The sequence below is a fragment of the Lepus europaeus genome, chromosome 20 (assembly GCF_033115175.1).
Source record: "Lepus europaeus isolate LE1 chromosome 20, mLepTim1.pri, whole genome shotgun sequence".
NCBI lineage: Eukaryota > Metazoa > Chordata > Mammalia > Lagomorpha > Leporidae > Lepus > Lepus europaeus.
In genome coordinates, this window is record NC_084846.1 from 9,690,186 (window position 1) to 9,714,525 (window position 24,340).

General features: G+C 66.5%; 1 protein-coding gene across 1 annotated transcript; it reads right to left on the reverse strand.

Moving 5' to 3' along the window:
• Nucleotides 1-890: 890 nt before the first annotated feature.
• ADGRL1 (adhesion G protein-coupled receptor L1) lies at nucleotides 891-23,269 on the reverse strand. The gene is given in 24 exon segments (XM_062178690.1): nucleotides 891-2,738; nucleotides 2,740-2,969; nucleotides 3,240-3,257; nucleotides 3,386-3,514; nucleotides 3,592-3,688; nucleotides 3,789-3,917; nucleotides 6,106-6,274; nucleotides 6,832-6,923; nucleotides 7,117-7,183; nucleotides 7,273-7,493; nucleotides 7,583-7,792; nucleotides 7,995-8,165; nucleotides 8,332-8,546; nucleotides 8,780-8,902; nucleotides 9,070-9,253; nucleotides 9,375-9,413; nucleotides 9,641-9,826; nucleotides 10,053-10,156; nucleotides 10,569-10,883; nucleotides 11,480-12,280; nucleotides 18,181-18,290; nucleotides 20,473-20,686; nucleotides 21,476-21,640; nucleotides 23,180-23,269. Coding segments are annotated over 23 exon segments (4,410 nt in total). The 5' UTR covers nucleotides 21,546-21,640; nucleotides 23,180-23,269; the 3' UTR covers nucleotides 891-2,222.
• Between the last annotated feature and the right edge of the window lie 1,071 nt (nucleotides 23,270-24,340).

The following is a 24,340-nucleotide window of genomic DNA, read 5'->3' on the forward strand; positions in this document are numbered from 1 at the left end:
AGAGGAGGGCTGGCAAGAGGAGGGGGCGACTCCGTACCCCCAGCCCCCACGCTGTCCAAGCTGCTCCCACGCTGGGCCCACTCCCCTATCCGCCCCAGCCTCGGCCTCTCTGGGGGAGGGCCCTAGCCGCCCCTCCACACAGGGGAGCTAGAGGCCCAGCAGGGTCTGGGAGCTGCCTCCTGCCCCCCGCCCCCCCTTCCCATCTAGACCTTGCCCTTGGTCTTCTGGTGAAATGGGTGAAGCCTTCCTACCAGAAAAAGCCCCGGATGAACTCCACCCTGCCTTCTCCCTATACCTGTTCCCCTGCTTGGGACAAACCACCGTCTTTGGTCTGACCCCTTCTCCCCTGGGTGACGGGGACAAGCCCGCCCCAGCTTCCCCGGGAGAAAGGAGGGGACTTTCTAGCAGCAAAAAGGGTCCCTCCAGCCACCTACCGGTCCCTTTTCCCCCAGTTTCTTTTTAGAGCCCCACCCCCTTCACCCAAAGTTCATGGCAGCAGCAGGCTGAGACCCGGAGATGTGTTTGAAAACTCATGGCACTTGTGAGAAAAGAGGGAGGGCAAGAGACAGGGAGGGGTCGGAGCCAGGTGGAGAGGCCGCTCCTGCGGAAATGGCGACAGAGGGGCTGGCAGGTGTGGCGACGCGCGACGCTACCCCAAGGGTTGGGGGGAGGGGGCCGAGAGGTACTCTGGAGGCTGGGGGCGTGGGCGTGCTGGCACCCAGCTTTGCGGATGAAGGGCTGTGAGCAGGTGAGCTCCGCTGCTGCCCTCTCGCCCAGCCACGCCCAGCGCCCCCTGACCCTCGGGCCCCCTCCAGCCCCTCGCCGTCCCCCCCCCCGCCCCCCAGGAGCAAAGTACAAGAAGCAGGAACGCAAAAGGGGTAGCGCAGCCATGTCGGCAGAGAGCATCTTTGGGCGTGAGGGTGTCTCCCCTGGGCCAGTGGGGAGGGGAGGGGCAGACAGGCCTCTGGTCCTGGGGCAGGCGGTGAGGTACACGCCCCAGGAGGGCTGACGGACAGGATGCCAGGGGCGGGCAGGGAGGAGCCGGAGAGGCGATGACACACGGCGGGCGGGCGGGAAGGAAACAGGTTCTTGGTTTCGCTGTTGCTTCGAGATCGTGGCGTCTGTCTCTGGATTGTAAAAAGCTGCTCTGGAGGCCCGCCCGCCCCGGCCGGGGTGCACACGTACACACAGAAGTCCTGGCTGCCGGTGCCGGGCGGCGCGCTCCGCTCCGCAAAGCCGGGGCTGGCCCGGGCCGCAGGCTCCCGGTGGCTTCAAGTGATGAGATTTTCTTTTTTTTTTTTGTCTTTTTTTTTTCCTTTTCCATTTCGTTGAAATATTTACAGCAATAGGAGAGGAGGAGGAGAGAGGAAGGGGTTACGAGGGCCCCCCTAGGGGGAGATCCAAGCCCAGGACCCGCTCCCCGGGGAGATCCGGACCCCAGATCTCCCCAGATCGCTGAGCCCACAGGGCTGGGAACCGCCCAGATATGGCCACCCCTGTGGGCTGAGGGGCCCTGCGGGGACTTGTGCTTCATCAGGAGTCGTCCCAAGGGAGGGGGTCATTGGGTGCATTCTGGGAGGGCTGCCTGGTGAGGGGGAGGAGCTTCGGGGCAGGTTCGGCCTTGAAACCAACAGCAGCCGCCGCCGCCAACACCACCACCACCACCACCGGCCGCCACCACCCATCCCCCTCACCCTGGGCCTTCTCCTGGTCTCCAGGGAGCAGGGGACGGTGGTGTAGGAGGAACCTGTCCGTCCATCCGTCCTGCCCTACTGCTCCCTCCAGGCGTGGCTGACGGGGGGGAGGGGGGGGGGGCCGGGCCTGTGGCACCACCCTGGGAGGCTGCACCTCCCCACCCGGGAAGCCAGAGCCTTCATTTCCCTCCTGGGGTGGTGGGGCAGGAAGAGGAGGGGGCGAGAGGGGAGGCAAGAGATGGGCAGGCACCCTTGCAATGTCTCCCTCCTCACGCCCCCGGGGACCTCCGGGCTCCTCCTCACTGCACGTCCCCCGAGTTGAGCTGGTGCGTGTGGCTGGTGGGAAACCCTGTCTGTGAGCCCTGGCACCTCGGGCGCCCCAAGGGGACCGCAGGGCCCGTGGCCGAGGGGTGCTGGGAGAGAGTGGCCCACCAGCCACTGCCTCCCTTGGTCTCCCTCTCCCACCAGAGCTCGGCCCAGGGCTCCCTCCCCGGCCTGGGCCACCAGCCCCTGGTCCGTGAGATCCCCTCAGAGACTGGTGACCAGTTGCATCTGCCCGTCCCCGTCGGGCCCTGGCCCCTCCAGGCCCGGGGCTGCCAGGTAGCCCTCGTGGCTGGGCCTCCGCACCTGGTAGTAGCCCTGCAGGGGGTTCCGGGCCACCAGGGCCGGCGGGCGCGAGGTGTAGTAGATTTCAGGGGGCCCGGGGGGCGCGGGCGGGGGTGGGGGCAGGGCCTCGCTGGGCCCCTCAGGGCTGCTGTCCGGGTAGGAGGGCGAGTCCCGCAGGTTGGCCCCGCTGGCATAGAGGGAGTCCCGGCCCGGCGGGGAGGAGAGGGGCCGGCTGGTGGCGCCGTCCTCCGCCGTGCAGCTCTCCGACTCGTCCAGGTCGCTCTGGTACAGCACCGACTGGGCCCTGGGCAGCAGCAGCGGCTCCTCCAGGGCCTTGTAGAGAAGTTCGATCTCAGCCCGGTCAGCACCCCCGGGCCCGCCTGCCTCCTCCTCACTGGCGCCCCCCGGCACAGGCGGCACGGGGGGCTCGGGCGGCGGGGGGGGGGCCCTTGGCCCCGCTGCTGCCGCCCCGCAGGTTGCTGTGCACCAGCTCCGAGATGATCATCTTCTCGAAGGCCGCTGCATCCGCCAGGTTCCGGCCTCGGGGCGGCTCGGGGCCCCCGTCCCCCGGAGGGAAGTCCCCGCTTCGCAAGGAGTAGCTGTTGTTGAAGTTGCCATTAAGGGGCAGGGTGTCCATGCCACACGCGTCCCGACCGCCCAGGGGGTGCTCTGCAGGGGAGGAGGAGGGGGCCAGGCTCCGTCAGCGCGGGAGGGTGTGGGGGCGCACTGAAGACCCACCCCACCCGGGGGGCCACGGATCCGCTTCCTGTGCCAGGCCCACACAAGGCTGTCACCATGGTCTGTTTGCCAGCATCAGGGCCTGTGCTCGCTCATCCCAAAGTGTTCCCCTCCCAGCCTCAGAAACCTTACCAGCAAAGAATCACACTTCATTCAAAAACAACAACAATAACAAAAAAAAAACCACAAAGTCACACTTACTGGGTTCCCGGTAGCTCCCTGAGGTGCCAGGCAGGAGAGAAGAGAGAGAAGCTCAGTCAGCCCAAAGGCCCGGTCCAGGCTCCAGCGAGGAGGGGAGAGAACGCCCCCGGCCGCCCCCCGCTCACCACGCCCCCTGGGCCTCTCACCTGGGGAGTTGAAGACCGGAGGCGAGGAGGGATTGAAGCCCACCGACTCGGCGATGAGGGTGTTGTAGGGGCTGGTGCCCCCACGGGGCTGCAGCACGGGGTTGGTCAGCAGGTGGTTCCCCATGGTACCTGCCCGAGGGGTCAGAGGTCACCAGGCGGCCCCCACACCGCGGACCCAGAGCGGGGCGAGAGGGGCGCCGTCTCACCTCGGTTCAGGGTGGGGGTGCTGTTGATGTCGCCGGCCATGAAGGACGACTCGGTCTGTTTCCTCACTGTGTCATTCCACATCCTCCGGATCCGGCTCTGGGGGACAGAACCCAGGTGACGCGGGGTCCCCGGGGCCCGAGAGAGCCAGGCCGCGCCCCGCCCCTACCTCTCGAGCCCCAGGGAGCCCCCCCAGTACCTGCGTCCCTGTGTAGTAGCGGGTGTTGCTTCGCATGGCTGAGGTCTTGAGGGAGCCGTGGGTGCCCCCGGGCGGGGCGCGGATGCAACAGTAGGAGTGACGCAGGCACTTGCTGTACTCCTTGTGCACCTGGGGAGTGTGGGGACATTCTGGGACCCAGCCGTCCTCACGGGCCAACAGGGGTCGCACCAACCTCACTGTTAGCCCAACAACCGACTGCTCAGCCTCGCCCTCTCCTGCCCCCTCTCCATCCTCATGGACCGTTCGTTCTGAGCCGCAGGGAGCAAGGTGCAGGGCGGGGCCCAAGACGGTGCAGAACACGACACAACCTGCCTCTACCTCTCAGAGCCTGCCTGACAAAACGCCGGGCGCCGGCTCAAGTCCTGGCTATTCCAATCCAGCTCCCTGGAAGCGCCTGGGCCTCTGTCACCCACGTGGGAGACCCGGATGAAACCCCGGCTCCTGGCTCTGAAGCTGCACGCGGCCTCCCACCGATGTGAAGTCATTGCTAGGGGAGCTGGAGCCCCCACCACGACTCAGCGCTACGTAGGCAGCTGCTGTGCCACGTCGTTCAGGGAACGGCAACAAAGACCTGTATGAGTTCCGTCTAGATGCAGTTCTCTCCATACATTTGTCTTTTCCAAAAAAAAAAAAAAAAGAGAGAGAGAGAGAGGCAAATAGAGAGAGAGAGAGAGAGAGAGAGCAAGTCTCCCATCTGCCGGTTCATTCCCCCAAATGCCCAAAATGGCTGAGGTCAGCCAGGCTGAAGGCAGTGGCTGGGGACTCTGTCCACGTCTCCCGCGTGGCTGGCGGGGACCCCGATACTTGAGCCATCACGGCTGCCTCCCAGGGTGCGCATTCAGCAGGAAGCGGGAATCCGAGGCGGAGCCGGGCACTGCCACAGACACCTGCCCGCTTCCCACGTCTGCCTGAGCTCTCGGAAGCACCTGCTATTGATCGGCGCGTGCCGGGCGTGGAGGGCTGACTGCGCACCTGGCAGGAGGCGCTGCGGTGGGGGGCGCTGCGGACCAGCTGTGGTGGGGAGGGGATACGGCGGTGCTGGTGAGGGCGTGGTTTGTGAGTCTACGTAGGTGACTGGCGTTTTGGCTGAGACCTTAAAGAAATAAGGCAGCAGGCCCTGAGGGTGTCTGGGCTAGGGGATTAGGGGCCACACCCGAGGTTGCCCGTGTGGCTGGGAGAAGCCCAGGTCAGACCCTAAGGGTGCCGCCGTCTCTGACATGGGGGCCACACAAGGACCTTGGCTTTGGCAGTGCCGCAGAGCGGCCGAGGGGACAGTTCTGAGCAGAACAGGGGCACAGCTAGGACTCTGTGGTCACGGCCTCTGCTGGCCCCCGAGGTCAACAAAACCCTCACTCCAGCTCTTTACTCTGGTCTAGAAATTGCCACGTGGATGCCGGTTCCACACTGCTGCTGCTGCTGTCGCCTTTGGTTTTTTTTGTTTTTTTTTTTGACAGGCAGAGTGGATAGTGAGAGAGAGAGAGACAGAGGGAAGGGTCTTCCTTTTTGCCATTGGTTCACCCTCCAATGGCCGCCGCGGCCGGCGCATCTCGCTGATCCGAAGCCAGGAGCCAGGTGCTTCTCCTGGTCTCCCATGCGGGTGCAGGGCCCAAGCACTTAGGCCATCCTCCACTGCCTTCCCAGGCCATAGCAGAGAGCTGGCCTGGAAGAGGGGCAACCGGGACAGAATCCGGCACCCCAACCGGGACTAGAACCCAGTGTGCTGGCACCGCAAGGCAAAGGATTAGCCTGTTAAGCCACGGCACTGGCCTTTTTTTTTTTTTTTTAAGATTTTTTTATTTGAAAGACAAGAGAGAGAAATCAATCTCCTGTCAATTGGTTCACTCCCTAAATGGCCACAACAGCCAGGAAGGAAGCCAGGAGCTTCATCCGGGTCTCCCACGTGGGTGCAGGGGCCCAGGCACTTGGGCCATCGCCTGCTTCTCTCCCAGGCACATTAACAGGTAGCTGGACTGGAAGTGGAGCGGCTGGGACTCTACTGTGATGCTGGCCACTTGAGCAGTGGTTCAGCCCACAGAGCTCCAGCGCTGGTCCCCTCTCTTTTGTTGTATGCACTGAAGATTCCGATCTCCAAACACCACCAGACTCACAGCTCCCTCTGGCAGGCCTGACTCACGCCCCCACGGCGGGGAGGCACTGTGCGCCCACGGCTCTGAGTCGCCGTTCACGTCGTCTTTGTTTCCCAGAACCCTCTGCACTCCTGGCTAAAGTCCCCCCTGACCACAGGCTCCCGCACGCCGCGCCCAGAGCTGTCGCAGGCGGCCCACGCCCGCCTCACCTTTTTCTGTAAGGCGCAGTGAAAGACAAAGATGAAGACGCCCTGGAAGGCATTGAAGGTGGTGAAGAGATAGGCCATGACCACCGACTCCTTGTTGATGAAGAGGAGCCCGAACGCCCAGGTGAGCCCCAGCAGGAAGAGCAGCGCGATGGCCCCCAGGGCCCAGGACCTAGGGTGGGGCGACAGGCATGGCAGAGGACCCACCCCAGGGCAAGCCTCTGCCCAGGGTCCCCGCCACATGCCTCCTGTGGAGCGAGGGCAGCCCTCGGGCGGGCGCGGGGCAGCACCTGCAGAGACCCCACCCGATGCGGGAGCTCCAGGAGCTCCAGGTCCAGGAAGCAGTCTTCCCCCAGGGACTCGGGCGGCCCGGCCCGGCCTGAGGGGCAGGCACTGATGTGGGGGTTGGGGGTTTTGTCAGACGGTGTTTCCAGGGCCTCAGTGGACACGGGCTTGGCATCTGGTCTCACCCTAGGCCTTTATATGGCGAACACCACAGGGTGGCTATCCCAGGGGTATGCTTTCCTTTTAAAAGGCGCAGAGAGACAGACAAGAGACACCTTTGTTCACTCCCCAAATGCCCACGACAGGCAGAGCTGGGCCAGGCCGCAGCCAGGAGCCCAGAACTCCATCCAGATGCTGGCGTGTCAGCAGGGACCCGGGTACTACCCGGAGCTGGGACCCCCGTGTAGGAGGCTGGCTGTGGCACAGGGTGGCGGGGGCACTCACTTGATGTTGTCGAGGCGACTGGAGTCAGGCTTGAGGACGGAGGAACTACGGATCATCTTGTGCAGGGTCACCATGAGAAACACCAGGTTCACCTGGGGGGGGTGGGTGGGCACAGCAGCTGGGCTGAGCGGCCCCCCCCCCCCCGGCCAGCTGCAGCACCTGTCCCTGCCCTGGGCGGCCACCGTGCTGGCTGCTCAGCTCCCACGTGATTTTCAAACAAGCCCCTCCCCCTAAAGGCTGGGGAGACGGCAGGGGGGCTAGGGAGCAGGGGTCTTCCCAGCTTACCACGATCACAAACGAGACGGGCCCAATGAAACTCCAGATGAAGTAGTTGTCCACCCGGAGCCAGCAGCTGTAAAGGAGATGGGGCCATGGTAGAGAGGGGGCGAGGGGCGCTGGCGACCCCCCGGGGGGCCGGGCAGGAGGAGGGGAGACACTCACGCCTTCTCGGTGCCGTAGCTGCGGTAGTCGATGGCGGCCGCGATGCCCACCACCAGGGCCGGGAAGCAGTAGCCGCCCACGTAGTAGTACTTGGTGCGGGAGTACTCGCTCTCGAACACCTCCACCAGCAGCAGGTACAGGTGCACGCCCTCCAGGCAGAGCCAGGAGAAGGCAGCCAGGAAGAAGTAGTGCAGCAGGCCAGCAAAGATGGGGCAGGCGATCTGGGGGGCAGCCCGGGCGCACAGGTCAGCGGCCGCCCCGGCCCCCGCCCCGGGCGCCCCCGGCCGGGCCGGCCCCTGCCCCAGCCCACCTCGTACTGCGTCTTGTCTATCCCGACCAGGAAGAGCAGCTCGGCCAGGAAGAGGTTGATGCAGAGGTTCTTGTGGATGGTGTTGCGGTCGGTCTGCAGCCCCCGCAGGAAGCAGAAGGTGGAGATGCAGATGGCCAGGCACACCAGCGAGATCACGATGCCCACCCACGTGATGACCGACAGCAGCAGCTCGTTGATGCGGCCCTGGTACTGGGGGACAGGGGCGGGGGCGCGCTCAGGCCTCTGGCTGCGGGGCCACGGTGCACCGAGCCCCAGGACGACACGGGTGACACCAGCTCGCTTCTCCAGAGGGCCTGACCCAACCCGGACCAGAGAGGACCAGGGCGAGATGGGTGGGGGCCGGGCTGTCTTCCCTGGCACCACCCCCCTCTAGGGAGCACGCAGAGCTTACGATCTCACGGTGAGCCATGAGCACCGCGAAGTTGGTGAGGTGGCTGCAGGCACACGTGGTGTGGGTCTTGTTGGACTCCACCAGGCGGCAGCCCTGGGTCGACCAGTAGCCCAGCATGGATCGCTCCGAGTAGTTCCAAAAGGAGCAGTTGGCGTTGAAATGGTTCTTGGCCTGTCGGGCAGTGGCGGCCGGGGTGTTGGAACCGGGCAGTTCTCATCCCAGCCCCGGCAGCCAGCTTAGGGGACCGCGTGGGGGGAGTGTCCGGGGCCTCTGGCCAGCATCCGGGAGCGGGGTTTGCGGTGTGGGGGGACAGGCGGGGAGGGGCTGCCGCGCTCACCTCCAGGTGGGCCACGGTGAAGATGACAGGGTCCATGAGGAAGACGCGGCTGGACTCCTTGTTGATGGACGCCGCGATCACCTGCGAGTTCACCACCAGGGAGGCGCCCCCGGGGCCGCCCGCGCCCGCCTCGCCCGCCAGCTTCACCGTGGCATTCTCCGTGGACAGGAAGAGGCCCAGGTTGTTGTAGAGAATGAAGACAACCTTGACCACTCCTGGGGGCACAGCACAGGGCACGGGTGGCTGCCCTCAGCCGGTGTGCACCGCGGCCTGCTGTGCGACCCTGGGCGAGTCCCTAGCCCCCCCAGCGCCTGTGAGCTCTGAGGGCCCGCTGGGCGCCAGCCCTGCAAACCTAGGGCTCTGGAGGCGCTCCGGGGGCCCCCTTACGGCGCACGGGAGCGGTGTGTGGCACACGGCAGGGACGGCGGCGTGGAGCCAGGGCACTCACCATTGCGGCTGTTCTGCTTGATGGTGTTGGCAGACAGCTGGATGGAGTTCTCGCTCGGGTGCTCCTGGGGGAACACCAGCTCCTGCACTTGGCCTTCCGTGTTCAGGACGGTGACCTCCAGGACTGCGGGCACAGGGCACAGCAGGCCACGCCCAGTTGGGACTTGTTCCCCAGCCGGGGGCCCTGCTGCAGCAGCAGGTTCAAGGTTGAGGGCCAGGGCCGGGGGTACAGGTATTTCCCACGGCCTCCAGGCTGGGCAGCGCTGGCCCCAGGGTGCCCACGGCACTCACCCACATTTTGCTTGGCGGCCAGGAAGCGTGCGGGCTCCCGCACGTTGTCAGCCAGCAGGAAGGCCCCCTCTTCCAGCACGTCCAGCAGCATGGTGGCCGTGTGCACCTGCTCCGTGGTGTTCATGTCCTTCCAGGACTCCAAGGCCTCGGGCCGCAGCAGGTTGTCCACCGTCTCCACCACAGCCTGCAGGGGTGGGGAGGGGTGTGCGGTGAGTTCCTGCGGGGCGTGGTGGGCTGGGGCGGGGCCTCCGCACCCCTTCCTCTCAGCCTCTGTGGTCGTCACCGGGCGCCCGCCCAGGTCTCACCTTGATGTAATCCTTGCAGGTTCTCTCTCGCTTGTGCATCTGAGGGGGAGACAGAAGTGATGTCAGCCGGTCTGTCTCTGGGCGCTGCTCCCCCAACCCCAACAAGCTCTCCGCCCTGGAGGGCTCACGCGTCGGCGTGCACCCCTGGCCCAGGCCTGGGCCGTCAGGAGGAGATGGGTCCCTGGGCTATCCAGGGCCCTGGGGGCTCCTTCTGTGAGCAGCCCCGCTCAGGGGCCCCAGGTCGGAGCGCTGCCCCCAGGCCCCACCTTGTTGTAGTTCTTGCCCGCCGACTCGCGCTCGATGGGCCGCAGGGCCTGCAGCTGCGCGTCCAAGATGTCCAGCAGCTGCTCCATGAGCTTCACGGAGGACGAGACGTCCCCTGCGTAGATGGAGCCCCGGGTGTGGCGGGCCAGTTCGCTGGCGATGTTGGCCGCATTCTCTCCACTCTTGATCTGCGGTGAGTGGGGAAGGGGAGCCCCCAGGCCTGTCAGGGGCCACCCTGGCCTCGCTCAGCTCAGCCCCTCCCCACTTCCTATCTCCCAGCCCTCGTGCAGGTGCAGGCCCAAGGAGGGGACCTCCCGGTCCTGTTTGTCTCCCCAGTCGCTCCACTGCCCCTGCTGGGGCCCTGAGCCCGGCCGCCCAGTGTGCCTGCCTGCGAGGGGCGGTGGCTGCTGGTACCTTCTGGGCCACCTGGTTGACCCAGGGGGAGGTGCAGTTGCTGAGGTCAGGGCCCCGGGGGTTCCAGAGCCCCAGGGCAGGCAGACACTGGAAGGAGGCAATTCCTGTAGGGACAGACGGACAGGGATAGACGAGGGAGCCACCAGGGAGGAGAGGAGGGCAGGGCAGAGACAGAGCAGGGGACAAGACACAGAGAAAGAGACATGGAGCGAGCCAGACAGTCAGAAAGAGGTGTCCCTCCGGCCCGATGGATGCCAGCCGCACCCCTCCCACCAACGCCTGCCAGGAGTGGACCCTTCCGGCCAGACCTGTCTTGAGCCCTGCCCCTCGGATCCCTCCAGGCAGGCCCCTGATCCCCCCCCTTCCCCTGTAGGTCTGCTGCTGTGGGCTGTGGCTGAGAGCCTTGCTGGGCAGGGCACCCAATGCCAGTGGTGCCTTCGGGGCGTCCAGGCTCCAGGTAAGCCCAACCCTCCCCTGGCCAGCCACAGCGGAGGTGGCCTTGACCTCGCCACTCACCTCGAGTCCCCTTGGGGCAGGGCCTCTCCACCAGCATGCCCTGCTGGGTGGCCGGCCACTGGACCCGCCGCACCTCTCTAGGTTCACAGAAGAGCTCAGGGGACACGTGCAGATTGGGGGCCGGGGGTCGCCGGGTGCTGGGAGCTGGGGCCGTGGCCGGGGGCAGGTCAGGTCCCAGCTGGTTGATGGCTCCCACGGGGTGCGTGGTGAGGGGAGCCCGGCGGAGTGGGGTGGTGGCAGCAGGTGAGGCCGTGCTGGTGAGGGGCGTGGGGCGGGCCGTGGTGGTGGTGCTAAGCGGCGGGGAGGTGGCTGGGCCTGGACAGGAGAGAGGATTTTGAGACAGGGTCACCGTGTGCGCAGGGCCCACCGCACGGGCTGTCCAGGCACGGGGCGGCCCTAGCGCTATGCATGCCCACTGAGGTGGGAAGGTGCCCTCGGCTCCAGGGGACCCTGGGGTCCCCCCAGGTATCAGAAGGTGGCAGAAAGGAGGGAGGGGATCGAGAAGGGGGACACAGAAGCCACTTTCCATCCCCCGGGGCTGGTTCTGGTGCGCTGGCCACGCCCTTCCTGTTTGCCGGTCCCCCTCTTGTGCACCAGGCCGGGTTACACGGGGCTGCACCAGCATCAGGGCTCTGCCAAGATCTGGGTCAATTCAAGGACCAAATGCACCCGAGCCCCTAGGAGAGGCGGTGCGGTGCGTCCAGTGCCTGGGAGCCCCAGCTCAGACCCCGAAACAAACGGGCGGCCCCCCTACCCACCAGGGCCTCTGCTCCGTCATCTACCAAACGGGACCAGCGAGGGTCTCCGCCTCACACAGCGAACAGCATCTGTCACGCGCGGGGACGCGGTGGGTCCGGCAGGCCCTCCACCCCTGCCCGGGGAGCAGGCGCGCAGGCGCCCGGCGCCCTCACCAGCGCTGGGGTCGGGCGGCCCGAACTCCAGGCTGTAGCGCACCACGAAGTAGTTGTTCCACACGTAGAGCTGGTTGTCGCGCGGGTTGTAGTCCACGGAGGACACGAACTGGTAGGGGTTGGGGAAGGCCAGGCTGACGGGCTCCTCACGGTTGGCGTTGGTGTTGAAGGCGTAGTCCACGCGGTTGCCGGCCGCCTCGCTGTCATCGTCCACGTAGACGGAGCGCAGCACGTAGAGCACGCCGCACACCATGAAGGCGTTGGAGGCCGAGCGCTTGTCGTAGCCAGTCTCCCACGTGCCCTCGAAGCGCAGCGTGTAGGGGTTGAGCTGGCTCACCACCAGCCGCCCGCTGTTGCCCTCGGTGGCGTAGATCACCCACAGCCCGTTCTCGTCCACGGCCAGGTCGATGTCGGTCTTGCCGCCCCAGCGGTACGGCGACGTGTCATGGTAGTTGGCCGTGTTGATCACCGTCTCCCCGCTCTTGATGCGCGTACGCAGGTCGTACTTGACGATGTTGCGCGTGCGCTCCTTGTTGTAGAAGACGGCGCCGTCGTAGACCACGAAGCCCGTGCCGTCCACGCGGTTGGGCAGGCGGTAGGTGGTGGTGTGGCGCGCGGCCACGTAGTCCTCCCACGAGGCGTACTCCGTGAGCGTGTCGGTGCGGTAGGGGATCCAGGGCATGACGTAGATGCGGTCGCCCGCCTGCAGCGGATCCTTGCACCACGCGCCCGACTGGTGCTCCGACTCGTGCGTCGACGTGGGCTCCAGCACCTTCTGCAGGGTCCCCGGGCACACGAAGACTGGGCCGGGCGGGTGGGCAGGAGAGGGTGGGGGGAGAGACAGAGGCGAGGGCAGGAGAGAGGGGAAGAGAGACGCGAGTTGGTCACGCGGCCGGGGGGAGCCGGGCTGTCCCCTCCTGCTGCTGCAGTCACGGTTGCTTGGTAGGGCTGGTGATGGGAAGGGGGTTTCCGGGCTGGGACCCCCGCCCGCCCAGCTGCCCCTCTCCCTGGAGCTGTGAACCCTAGAGGCCATCAAGAACAGGGTTAGTGTGGGGAGTTGGTGCCCTTCTTCCCTTCCTGGCTGCTGGAGACCCCACAGGCTGGGGGTGAGGGCTTTGGCAAGAGCCCCCCAGGCGCGGTCTGTGTGATGGAAGTGGAGGCGGAGAAGCCCCCGCTGCAGGTGGCTCCTGGCTTTGCCGGTCCAGGGCCAACCACCCAGCCCCTCCTCCCTGGTCTCTGCGTCCTATGAGAGAACTGGGGTCGGGGGGGGGGAGGGTCCCATCCCTCACCAATCGCATCACCACTGTTTGGGGGGTTTGGTTTTCAAACTCCACTTCTTTCTGCAAAATTCGCAAAGTAGAGCCATGTTGCTGTCCCCACTGTGGGTGTCAGGAGCACCCCCCTCTGTTCCAGGGTGAAGGTCGCACAGGGCGGCGGTGGCGCCCCACGCCGAGTTCCCCCCAAAGTCCTTCCGCCCAGGAACAGCTCCCCAGCTAGGCTAGGCTAGGGACGAGCCCCGCCCCGCCCCGCCCCCGGCGCCTGGCCCCGCCCCCAGCCGGCAGGGTCTCTGGGGTTGGCTCAGCAGCGGTTACTGACCCTGGTGCACAGGGGGTGGGTGGGGACAGGGGAGAGGGACCGGACTCCCGGGAGAGTTGGGGAGGGGGGAGACGAGCTGCGCGGAGGGAAGAGAGACGGGGAAGGTAGGGGGCTGGGGGGGGGGGCTCGCCGAGGTCCCGGCTCCGAGGGAGGCGCTGCAGACCACCTGAGAAGAAAGGGTTAGAGCTGGCGAGGAGAGAGGGGTGAGCAGAGAATTCACGCCAAGGCCCAGGCCCGACTGAGGGTCCCTTCGAGGGGGCAGTCCCAGGTCCAGCTCGGAGGGGACAAGGAGGGGAACCAGTGCTAGGATAAAGACCCAGCCCGCCCCAGCCAGGCCCCCCCACCCCGCCTCCCCTGCCCCGGACCCCGATTTACCTGCGACCATCCCCGGCTTGGGAGGAGAGGCCAAGGCAGCGCTGATGTCAGAAAGGTGGGGGGCCCCGCCCCACCCCCCCATTCCCTGAAAAGGAGGAAAACCTGACTGCATCTCGTTGACCGCCGCCGGCCTGCCCCCCCTCGCCCGCGCGCCGCGCCACCGCCTCCTGGCCGCCCTCACTGATCTCGTGGGCTCAGTGCGCCCGCCCCCCCAGCCAGGGGCACGGGGCCTCCCTCTCCCCTCCCTGTCAGCAGAACCCCTAGACAGGCCGGGGCCAGGGCTCGGGGTGTGTGGGGGAGGGGTCTGCAGTGAATTCTCTGCTCCTGCTTGGCTGGGCACCCAAGCAGTGGGGGAGGGGGCGGTGGGGGAGGGGGACAGGGAGGGCTGGGACCTGGTGCTGGCTCTGGGGACAAGACAGGTGGCAGCACTCGCTTCCTAGCAGCGGGGACAGCTCGGCTCCCTGCGTCCCCACGCCCCGAGCTGCCGGCAGCCTGCCCTGGCTCGGGGTTTTCCGTAGGGGTAGGGGGCCCAGGTCCAGCCACCTCCCTGTCCCCCATGCCCGCAGCGGGTGGGCCTGCACCCTCCGTCCAGCCCAGAGGTCTCCCCCCACAGGCGTCTGAGTGTGCGTTTGTGTGGGTGCAGGGGGTGGTGGGGAGGTCTCACAGCCTGAGCCGCTCAGGGGTTGGGGGTGGGGGGAGGAAAAATGCAGTCAACAGCTGAGTCCCAGGGAAGGGGAAGAAGATGAGGAAGGGTCTGCCTGGGGCCTTGGACAGCAAGGACCCCCTCCCCAGCACCAAGCCCCCAACGCCTCCTCTTCCCCGTCCTCCCCCCACCCCCCATCCCTGGAAGAGGAGAGATCCGGTGCTGCTGCCAACCGCGGGGCCTGGAAGAAGGAGCGGCCGGGAGAGCGGGGAGAGGAAGTGAGAGAGTGGAGGGGGTCGAGGCCCCCGGGGGAGGGGGAGGGGAGCAGCTCAGGGGGACCCCGCCCCGCCTTCCTCAGGGGATGCTCCACAGACCACCGTAATTTCCAGGCCTGCGGGCCTCGGGCCGTGCCCGCTGCTCCAGATCTGTCCCCAGCTTCCCCAGAACTTCCTGGGGAGGAAGTGGCCACCCCCCATGGCTCCCTGCCCCGTCCCCCACTTCGGCTGCAGCCCCTGACCTTGCAGTTCTCGGCGAGAAATTACGGTGCTGGTGGAAGTCCCCAGACCAAGTCTAGGCCCCGCCCCTCCCCCGCCCCTCCCCCTGGTCCTCTGACCACAACAGCCCAGAAGAAACCTTGACTGCAGCTTCGCAAGTGCAAGAAAAACAGAGCAGCCCCCTCCCCACGCCCCCCTCCAGGAGTCCCGCCCCGCGCCCTGTTTGCTCTCTGAGGGGGGCAGGCTGCCCCCTCCCAGGGCCGGGTCCCCAGCAGGTCAGGGAAAGGATGGGGGTTGGGGGTGGGGTGGGGGGACTGGTGCTCCGTGCTCCAGACAGCTCAGGGCCTTGGGAACGCCAAACCAGAAAGAACAGAAGCAGCCAGACGGGAATCTGCTCCCCGAAAGGAAAACAAACCAACGTGGCCCCTCCTCCCTCCCGCCCCCCCAACCAGAAACACGTTACAGAAGGAGGTGTGAGGGGAGAGGCGAGGAGAGAGTGGGAAAGAGAAAGAGAGAGAGAGACCCGGCTCGCCCGGCAGGTGCAGGTGCGGCCAGGGAGTCCCTCCCTCCCCACCCGCCCTGGTGTCTTACACACTTCTCTCCTGAGGGAGGCAAAAGGGGGGAGGAGAGAGAGAGAGGGCCAGGCTGCCTGCATGGGCCAGGACCAGGAAGGAGGGCCAGGGAGAGACAGAGAGGGGGCCGGGGAGGCAGAGAGAGAGAGAGAGAAAGAGAGAGAGAGAGAGAGAGAGAGAGAGAGAGAGAGAGAGATGCTGCCCGAGCTCAGAGAGGAGCTTCCACGGGAATCTGGAGTGGAGGTGACCCGGCAGGGCCGGCCCGGGGCAGGGGACACGGACCGGACCACGTGGGGGCTGGGGGGGAGGGCGGGTCACATCAGTATGGTACAGGGAGAACCAAGTGTGAGTTAGGGTCAGCATTGGTACAGTTCGTTTACCTTTCTGCTCCACTTCTACTTTAAGCATCGGAAGAGAGAGAGAAAACAAATTGAAAAAAAAAATGTGCAAGAAAAAAAGAGAAAAAAAAAAAGAGATTAAATTGCTTTCGTGTCTTGTCTGGCCACACGCCCCCTTTTTCCTCTTCCTTTCCTCGTGCCTGCTTCCCCAACCCCTAGTGCAGCCCCGCCCCCGCCCCCGCGTCCCTCCTCCTGGGGTAGGGCGGGCGAGGGGGTGCCGGGGAGCCCATCGGAGGAACAGGGGGACACATGGGGGGACGGAGACAAAGAGAGACACGGGGTGTGGGGACAGGCAGGTAGGCAGATGGAGCCCAGGTGCACGGAGGGGCGGGGAGGGAGGAGCCCCAGCTGGGAGGCGGGCTCTGGTGGGAGGGGCACCAGGCAGTGGCAAGGGGGGGGAACCGTGGGGCTCCCCTCCCACCCTGCCTGCTGCCCTCCTCTGGAACCAGGGGCCCAGGGGGAAGGGGTCCCGCGTCCCTGGCGGACTGGGCCCCCCCAAGCCGAGAGGACAGCCCAACTCCTTGCCCTTGGTGCCAGCCTCACTCGCGTCCAGCTGGATCCCCCCACACCCTCGCGGACTCGGAGCAAACACAGAGAGAGGGTGGCCGAGCCGGACACAGAACGACAAGAGAGGTGGACGGGCAGAGGCACACGGAGGCAGAGAAGTCGGGGGGGGGGGGGGCGGGGAGACACAGGCTGGGCAGGACGGCAGGGGGGCACAGACAGCTCCTGGACGCGCTCCCCCCAACACACACACCCGGGAGGGGGCAGGTCCGAGGCTCGGCCCCTGCCCAGCCCGCCCCACCCCTGCCCGCTGGGGGGTGGCACCTGGGGGAAAAACGGGCGCAGTTAGACTGTGCTGCAAGGCAAATCCAGCGTTAGTCCAGCCTGTCCAGCTGGGGGGGGGGCTGCACGCCCAGCACCCCTGACCCACCCTCACCAGCACTGGGGTCACCCCGGCTTCTAGAGCCCAGGGCCGGCCGCCCCCCCAGGCACCTCTGACCGGGGACTCCCCTACTTGCCCCCCTCCCCTCCCTTCCACGGCCTGGGCTCCCGGTGCCTCGCCCAGGGCCTGGCTCCCAGGAGGTGCTCCAGGGACACGGGGGACTCAAGTGAGCGCCCCGCCTCCGGGCCTCTAAGCCAGCTACTGCCGCCCAGCCCCATCCCTTGGAGCCCTGCCTGCCTCTCTGCCCAGCCCCCCAGGGTCCTCCCTAGCTCACTCCGGGGGGCTCAGCTCCACCAGGGTCACCCAGCTCCACTGTTGCGGGCGTTTGGGCCAATGGTGGCTGCTCTGTCTGTTACAAAGATCGAAGATGGACGTCACCCAGGCGATCTTTTGAGGCCCCAGTCTGTGCATGGGGGACCCAAGGCTCACCATAGGGCAGAAGGTACTCAGAGCCCTGCAGGTCAGCGCTCCACTCGCCCTCCCCCCACCACTAGTGAAGACAGCGTCCCATCCGCTCCTGTGCACCTGCTACTGAGCACATCCTGGACCAGGCCCGGGGGCTAGGCGCTGGGGGGCGGGGCAGAGGGGCACCCAGGTCAAAGTGCAGCCCTGGGGCTCGCGTCTGGACTCCAGCCCAAGGTGTCAGAGCTGGGACACTCAGCAGCCCAGTGGAGCCCCAGACCCTGGACGCCCGCGGACCCCCACCCCACCCCACCCCAGCCCCACTCTGCACTGCGCTGGCCACTTCCCGCCCTCCCCCCTGCTGCCCCCCGTGTTGTGGGCGAGGCCTCTAAGAGCAGCCGGGCGTCCCCCTCAGGTGCTGAAAGTAAAGGGCAGGGAGTGAAAGACAAGGTTACACAAGCACAGGGCAACGGGCAGGCCCCCAGCCCGGTCACGCCACCTGCAGGAGAAACCAGAGGGTGAGGGGGGGAGGCTGGGGTGGGAGGGGAGAGGAGGGAGAGCGCCAGGGTCTCCTGCTCCCCTGCCCCCTCACTCAGACACCCTGGGGGCCCTGGCCTTCCCCAACCCTTGCCTGGAGGCCCGACTCGCAGGGTGGCCAGGGGGAAGGAAAGATGGTGGGCCGGAAGGGTGGTGGGCGGGGTGCTCAGCAGAGACCCTGGCTTTGCCGGCCCCCCAGACCAGCTTCCTCAGGCTGCGGGGTGGGGGGGGGCACCAACATGGCGGCACTTGCTCCGCAGACAGCAAGTGGCTTCGTGGCAATGGACGGACCAGCCGGGAGCTAGCAATCTGCTGAGGATGCCCCCAGCCCGCCACACGCACCGGCTCTGGCCCCAGGCTTGGGGTGGAGTGGGGGCGCTGGCTGTGCCTCTCTAGGGAGTTTACGTCCAGCTCCCATGGGGGACAAGGCGTGGGCATGGTGATGTCCAGGAAGTGGGGGGAGGGATGGGAGGAAAGCAAGGGGTTGTGCGAGGCACGGGGTGGCGCCGAGGGATGCAGGGCCAGGGAGAGGAGGGGGCGTGTGTGGCGGCGCTGTGAGGGAGGGAGGGGGCCGTGGCAGCAGCGCCGCGGTGGGGGAAGGTGCCTCCAGGGCAGGGGCCCGGCCCCGCGGCGTGTGCACACACGTGGATGTGGGGGGAGATTTGGGGGTCTCCTCCTGGCGCTGTCTGGGGGGTGGGGGGAAGGGCCCGCGTGCGCACGAGGAACAAGAGGACTCACTGTAGGGGACACAGTCGTACTGCACCTCCAGATACTTGTAGGTCCCGGGGCAGGGGTCGGGAAAGGCGTCGGAGCCGGCGACCACCACGCACTGCGTCCTGTTGTTACACCTGCGGGAAGAGGCTGCGCTGGGGAGGTGGGGCTAGAGTTGGGGCGGTGCTGGGGAGGTGGGGTCGGGCGGGGCTAGACTGCAGAGTCGGGCAAAGCGGGGTTAGACTTGGGGGGCCGGGCTAGACTTCGGGGTCGCGGCTGGGAGGCGGGGCTAGACTTGGGCGTGGGTCTAGACTGCGGGACTAGACTGTGGAGCGTGTAGGGGCGTGGTTACACTGTGGGAGGCGGGGCCAGACTGGGGCGGGGACTAGTTGACAGCCCCCCCCCCCCCGCCAGGACGTAACTCCAGGGACGTAGCTCCATCCCCTACCAGGCACCATTTTATTTATTTGAGCCACAGAAAGGGAAAGACGGAATCTTCCATCCGTTGGCTCAGCTCCCCACAGGGGCCGCAATGGCCACGCTGAAGCCAGGAGCCAGGCCTCAGGGTCTCCCCTTGTGGGTGGCAGGGACCTAAGGACTCAGGCCCAGGTGCAGTGGAAGCGGACCTGTACGGGGCGGGCCCGCGGCGCCCCCTGCCTTGTTCACTGCACAGCTAACGGGCGACACCACGCGCACCAGGGCGCCGGGAAGGCTCCCAGGGTCCACCTGGGACAGCCACCCTCAGGTCCACACCGGAGCTGCCCCGGACCCACCAACTTCTCAGGGAGCAGTACAGACGGGCCTTGCCTCTGCGGTTCGTCTGTCCGTCTGTCCCCACAGCAGGGCCCCTGGGCCTTGGGCAGGGCCGAGCCTGGCCAGGCGGGAACTACGTAGTGGGAGTGGCTGCCCCCGGGGTCCTGAACCGGGCCCTTGACCACTAGGAGAGAGAGACCTGAGAGACCGCTAAGGAGCTCCCAGGGAAGGAGAGAAGAAGAGGGTGTGGGGGTCTGCATATCCACTACTCCCCCTTTAAAAGGAGAACACGGGGCTCCCGCTGCGGCCGTCGCCTATGACGCCGACCTCCCATATGGGCGCCGGTTCGAGTCCCGGCTGCTCCACTTCCAATCCAGCTCTCTCGCTGTGGCCTGGGAAAGCAGTGGAGGATGGCCCAAGTCCTTGGGCCCCTGCACCTGCATGGGAGACCCGGATGGAGTTCTGGGGCTCCTGGCTTTAGTCTGGCCCAGCCCTGGCTGCTGTGGGTATTTGGGGAGAGAACCAGTAGATGGAAAATCCTTCCCGCCCTCTCTCTGTCACTCTGCCTTTCAAATAAATCTTAAAAAAATTATAAACGTGGTGAATTTCTCACCACTTCTATGAAAGGAGAAAAATACCCCCAAGGGCCGTCTGGCTTTGCTAGCTGTCAAGTGCACATGACCAGGTTCTGGCCAATGAGGAGAGTGGGCGTGGCCAGGGCCTTCCTCGGGGGCGGGGCTTGGCCCCCTCCAATTGCGTTGGTTCCACAGGCTCCTAGGGTTCGGCCAGGGAGGCTCAGACCCAAGCGCAGGCGCCTGGGGGCCGGCACCGGGGCCTGGCGGGTTCAGCCTCAGCCTTTGCTGCCCGCGTCCCCTATGGACGCCAGTTTGTGTCCCAGGCGCCTCCCATCTGGCTCCCCTCCAGCGGCATTGCAGCCACCTGGGGAGTGAACCTGTCTGCCTCTCCCTCTCTGATTTTCAAATAAATAAATAACAGTATTCCAGACAGGGGGCACTCAGAGGCAGGTTCGGCCGAGCACGGCGGGGTGTGGGAAGTGGGAGTCAGAAGCCGAGCAGGTCATGCAGGGCCCCGTGGGCCAGAAGAAAGGCTCTGGCTTGTGTCCGGAAGGCGCTCAGAGCCACAGGGGGCTCCCAACAGGGGTAGGAGGGGACCTGACTCGCTGGCACCCCCTGGTGGCCAAGGGGGAAAGCACACACTACACACAGGCGCTCCGGCTCCCGCACACTTGAGCTCGCACACACACACACACACACTCATACACGCCCCTGCACGCTCCCTGGCACGTCTGTCATCTGTGTGCCGACCGTCTGCTCCTTGGACAAGCCTGGTGACAGGTCAGGGGTCAAAGGATGTCCCTCTAGCTCCAGGACACCACGCCAGCACCCGCTGTGCCCAGCCCCCTGGAGGGAGTTTGGAGGCGGCAGGCGGGGTGGGGTTCGTTAGCCCCTCAGACATGGAGAGGGGAGACAGAGGGGGCACCTGCACCCCACACAGGACCCGGATGGCGCCCCCGGCCCCCGGCTCGGGCACAGGGAACGCGCGCACCTCTGTGACATGATCTTGAACGCGTCGGGCAGGTAGCACTGCACATTCTCCATCTGGAAGGGGTCGGCGTCGCAGATCTTGTCGTCCGTGCGCCCGTAGTTGGCGTTCTCCACCATGATGACGTCGCTGCCCGGGCAGCGCAGCTCGATGGGGTACCCCTCACACGCCAGCTCCCGGCGCATCAGCCCGAACGGGAGCCCCGCCCGGCTCAGGCCTGCGGGGAGAGGGCGGCGGCGGCGGCGTCACGCCAGGCCTCCAGGGTGGCCCTCGGGGTTGGGGTCCCTGCGCCACACGGCCCTCACCCCCCCCCCCCCCCGCCAGGGAGCGCGGAGGGGCAGTGAGCACAAGTCAGGGACCTCAGGTCCAATGGCCACGGAGATCTGGTCTCCCACCCCCGCCTGGGGGGCAGCGCGGCGGAGCTCCCCCAGAGAGAGGGGGGTTTTTTGGGGTGAGCTGAGCGGGTCCCGGCTGGGAGAAGTCTCACACGTGTTCCAGCCACACCATCTGCCTGCTCATCTAATTTTAGGCATGTTGGGGGGGAGGGCGGTCTGGGAGGGAAGGCCGGGGGCGGAGGGCTGGCTCACATGGGTCTGGGGGCGGAAACCGCCCCTCGCCAGCCCAGCCGGGGCCAGGGTGAGCAGGGAACACAGAGGAGGCCAGGTTAGCTGCTGGCTGGCTGGCTGGAGCCGTGCCAAGGTCCTGGGGCCACACTGAGCGACACCTCCATCTCTGCACAGGAGGAGGAAGAGGAGGGTGCAATGGGGGTGGTCAGAGCCCAAGGCCGCCCACCGCCACGGGCACCGCTTATCTGGGTCGTTGGCCCCGGGGTGGGGGTGGGGGGGCAGGATCCGGGGGCCTAATTAGTCATTTTTTAACTAAACGTCAGGCAGCTCACTTTAATTAGGCCTTCTTCCCAGTGAGAGCCTGAGAAAGGTGATCACAGAGAGGGGGCGGGGTCTCCTGCGGGCCCCAGGAGGCCGCAGCGGGCACCTGAGCACCTTACCTTGGGTGGCCGAGGTGACCAGCACGGCAGTGACACACAGACTCCAGAGCACGGCGGCCAGGCGGGCCATGGCGGCGGCCAGGGGCGTGTCCGGGGCTCTCAGTGGCCTGTGCCAGGGGCCTCGCCCCACATCACCAGGCGGCCACCACGGCCTGGCCCACCAGCCTGCGAGGACATGGCAAGTGAGGTGGGGACAGCGGCCGGCCCCTCACCCCAGCGGGGCCCAGGCCAGGGGTGGGGGGCGGCACTGGACCCATCACGGCCCGCCTGCTGGCTGCTCGGGGGCCTCCCACCTGCAGCCAGGGGGCGGCGCTACCACCTGCAGCTACGGGGCGGCGCTAGAGCCTGCACTGCCCACCTGATGGCCGCTGGGCTTCCACCTGCAGCCAGCGGGTGGCGCTACCACCTGCAGCCACGGGGCAGCGCTAGAGCCTTCGCTGCCTGCTTGGGAACTTCCACCAGCAGCTAGGGGGAGGCACTTCCACTTGCAGCCACGGGGCGGCGCTAGAGCCTTTGCTGCTCTGCAGCAGGGACCACGTCCCTCGTCCCCTCCCCCTCCGGCTGCACCTGCTCCATTCGCCCCCAGGCTCCCGTGGCTGACAAGGGTCCTCTTGCGACCCTCCTGCGTCCCAGGGCCTGGGTGTCCTCCCAGCAAGGGGCCCTTCCTCCCACTCCCACCCCGCCTCACCCAAGCCCCTGCCTCCTGTATACAGTGCTTTGGTCACTAATTAGCATCCAGCCCACTGGAGCCACAGAGCAGGGACAGGGACGCCCAAGTTCCCTCCTCCCCCTTGGGAAGCCCCTCGGGGTGAGCTGGAGACAGGCAGGTGGGGTGGGGGTGGGGGAGATGGAAGTGACCCTCCCCCCCTGCTGGGGCCCACCCCTGCCTCTTGCCCTTTCTCACAGCCGCTCTGCTCGCTCCCCCGCCCTGCAGAGACACCACCAAGCCCCTCCCCTGACCCTCACCCCCCTTCTCAGCACTCTCCCGCCCCCCACCAGCCTGTCCCACGGGCTCCACACAGCCCCTACTTCTGGCTCCACGCAGCCCCTACTTCTGTTTCCCACCCCCTCACCCCGGGGCCAGCGACCCCCCGTCCTGCTCCGGCTGCTCTTGCTCTTCCTCGTCCACCCAGGACCTTTGCACTGGCTGCTTCCTCCCACGACTCCGGGCTCCTTCACAATGCTGTGGAGCTATGGGCCTGGCTCGCGGGACACCCCCTGCACGCTCTGCTCATGGGGACCACGCCAGGCACTGAATTACTGCCCTGACCGCTGTGACCAGGCCACCACCCAGCTGCCCCCCCCACAGAGCTCAGGGGTCACTGAGCCTTTGGGGTCTTGGCTCCTCACCGGGGGCCTGGGCTTGGTGCCACCAAGCTGTCCCTGGAACTTCCCAGTCCCCCCTCTTTGACTGACAGCTGTCCTAGAGTGGGGAACTCGCCACTGGCTCTCAATAAACAAAACATCGGGGCCCGGCGATGTGGCCTGGCCCCCACCGGGCCGCCAGTTCGAGTCCCGGCTGCTCCACTTCCCATCCAGCTCTCTGCTATGGCCTGGGAAAGCAGTAGAAGATGGCCCAAGGCCTTGGGCCCCTGCACCTGCATGGGAGACTCGGATGCAGGCCCTGGCTTCAGTCTGGTCCAGCCCCCAAGCCTCCCTCCCATGCCCACCCCTGACTACACTGCGGGGGGAGGGGATTCTTACCACCTTTTCCTGGCCTGGCTCCCGGCCAGGGTCAGGTCCATGGGGTCTCCCCGAGTCCTGCCCCAGGCGCCAGGAGCAGGCAGAAGTCGGGTTAGGGGCGGGGAAGTCAGGTGCTGGGGGCGGCTGCCCCACGTGACTGCCCTGCACACCGCGCGTGACCCGAGCACGACCTTGACCTGGTCGCTTCCCCACCAGTTCCCTTAGGGCTGCTCAGCCACAGGGTTCTGGTCGGCACCGCGCCAGCTCGGCCAGCAGAGGGTGCTGTCCGCAGCACCTGCTGGGGGCGGGGTGAGGAGGGCGGGCCTCGCCCCCTTCCCCACCCAGCGTCAAGGTTTCAGCTGCCCCCTAAACGGGAAGCCCTCCACATTCTCTCCTCACTGTCTACACCTCCAGGGCGGGGGGGTGGTCTCTGCTTTGTCTTCAGCCCCACCCACTCAGACCAAAGACCCCAGAAGGGGGTCAGTCAGGGGTGCCCCACCCAAACCGTAGGAGCAAACATCCTACCTCCTCTTTCTCCCTAAATCCAGCTCCGGAATAACCCCTGGGCTTTGTCCACACCGCAGGTCACCCCAGCATCGGTTCCCCGCCCCCAAGCTGACCCCAGCAGCTGTGCCTCTGGTCATAGTCCCTGCTGGCTTCCCAGATGTCCCCTGGTCCTTTGATTGCTAAAGCAGCAGGCTAAGTCTCATATCCAGGGCGCAGGTTCGAGTCCTGACTGCTCCACTTCTGGTCCAGCTCCCTGCTAATGTGCCTGGGACAGCAGCAGGTGCATGGACCAAAGCACTTGGTCCCCTGCACCCACATGGAAGACGTGGATGGAGCTCCTGGCTTCGGCCTGGCCCAGGAGCTGCATCCGGGTCTCCCACGTGGATTGCAAGGACCCTGGGTCCATCTTCCACTGCTGTCCCAGGTACATTAGCAGGGCGCTGGACTGGAAGTGGAGCAGCCGGGACTCGAACCGGCGCCCGAATGGATACCGGCTTTGCAGGCAGCGGCTTTACTGGTTACGCGACCGTGCTGCCCCCTCTGCCCCCCCCCAAACGACCTGGACAAGTCGCTCCCCTCCCTGCCGACCCCGTGGCTCCCCCACCACGCAGCCTCAGCCTGCCCCTGGGCTAGGAGCCGGCGCAGGCAGCCAGGACAGCGCGCCCTCGCCTGGCG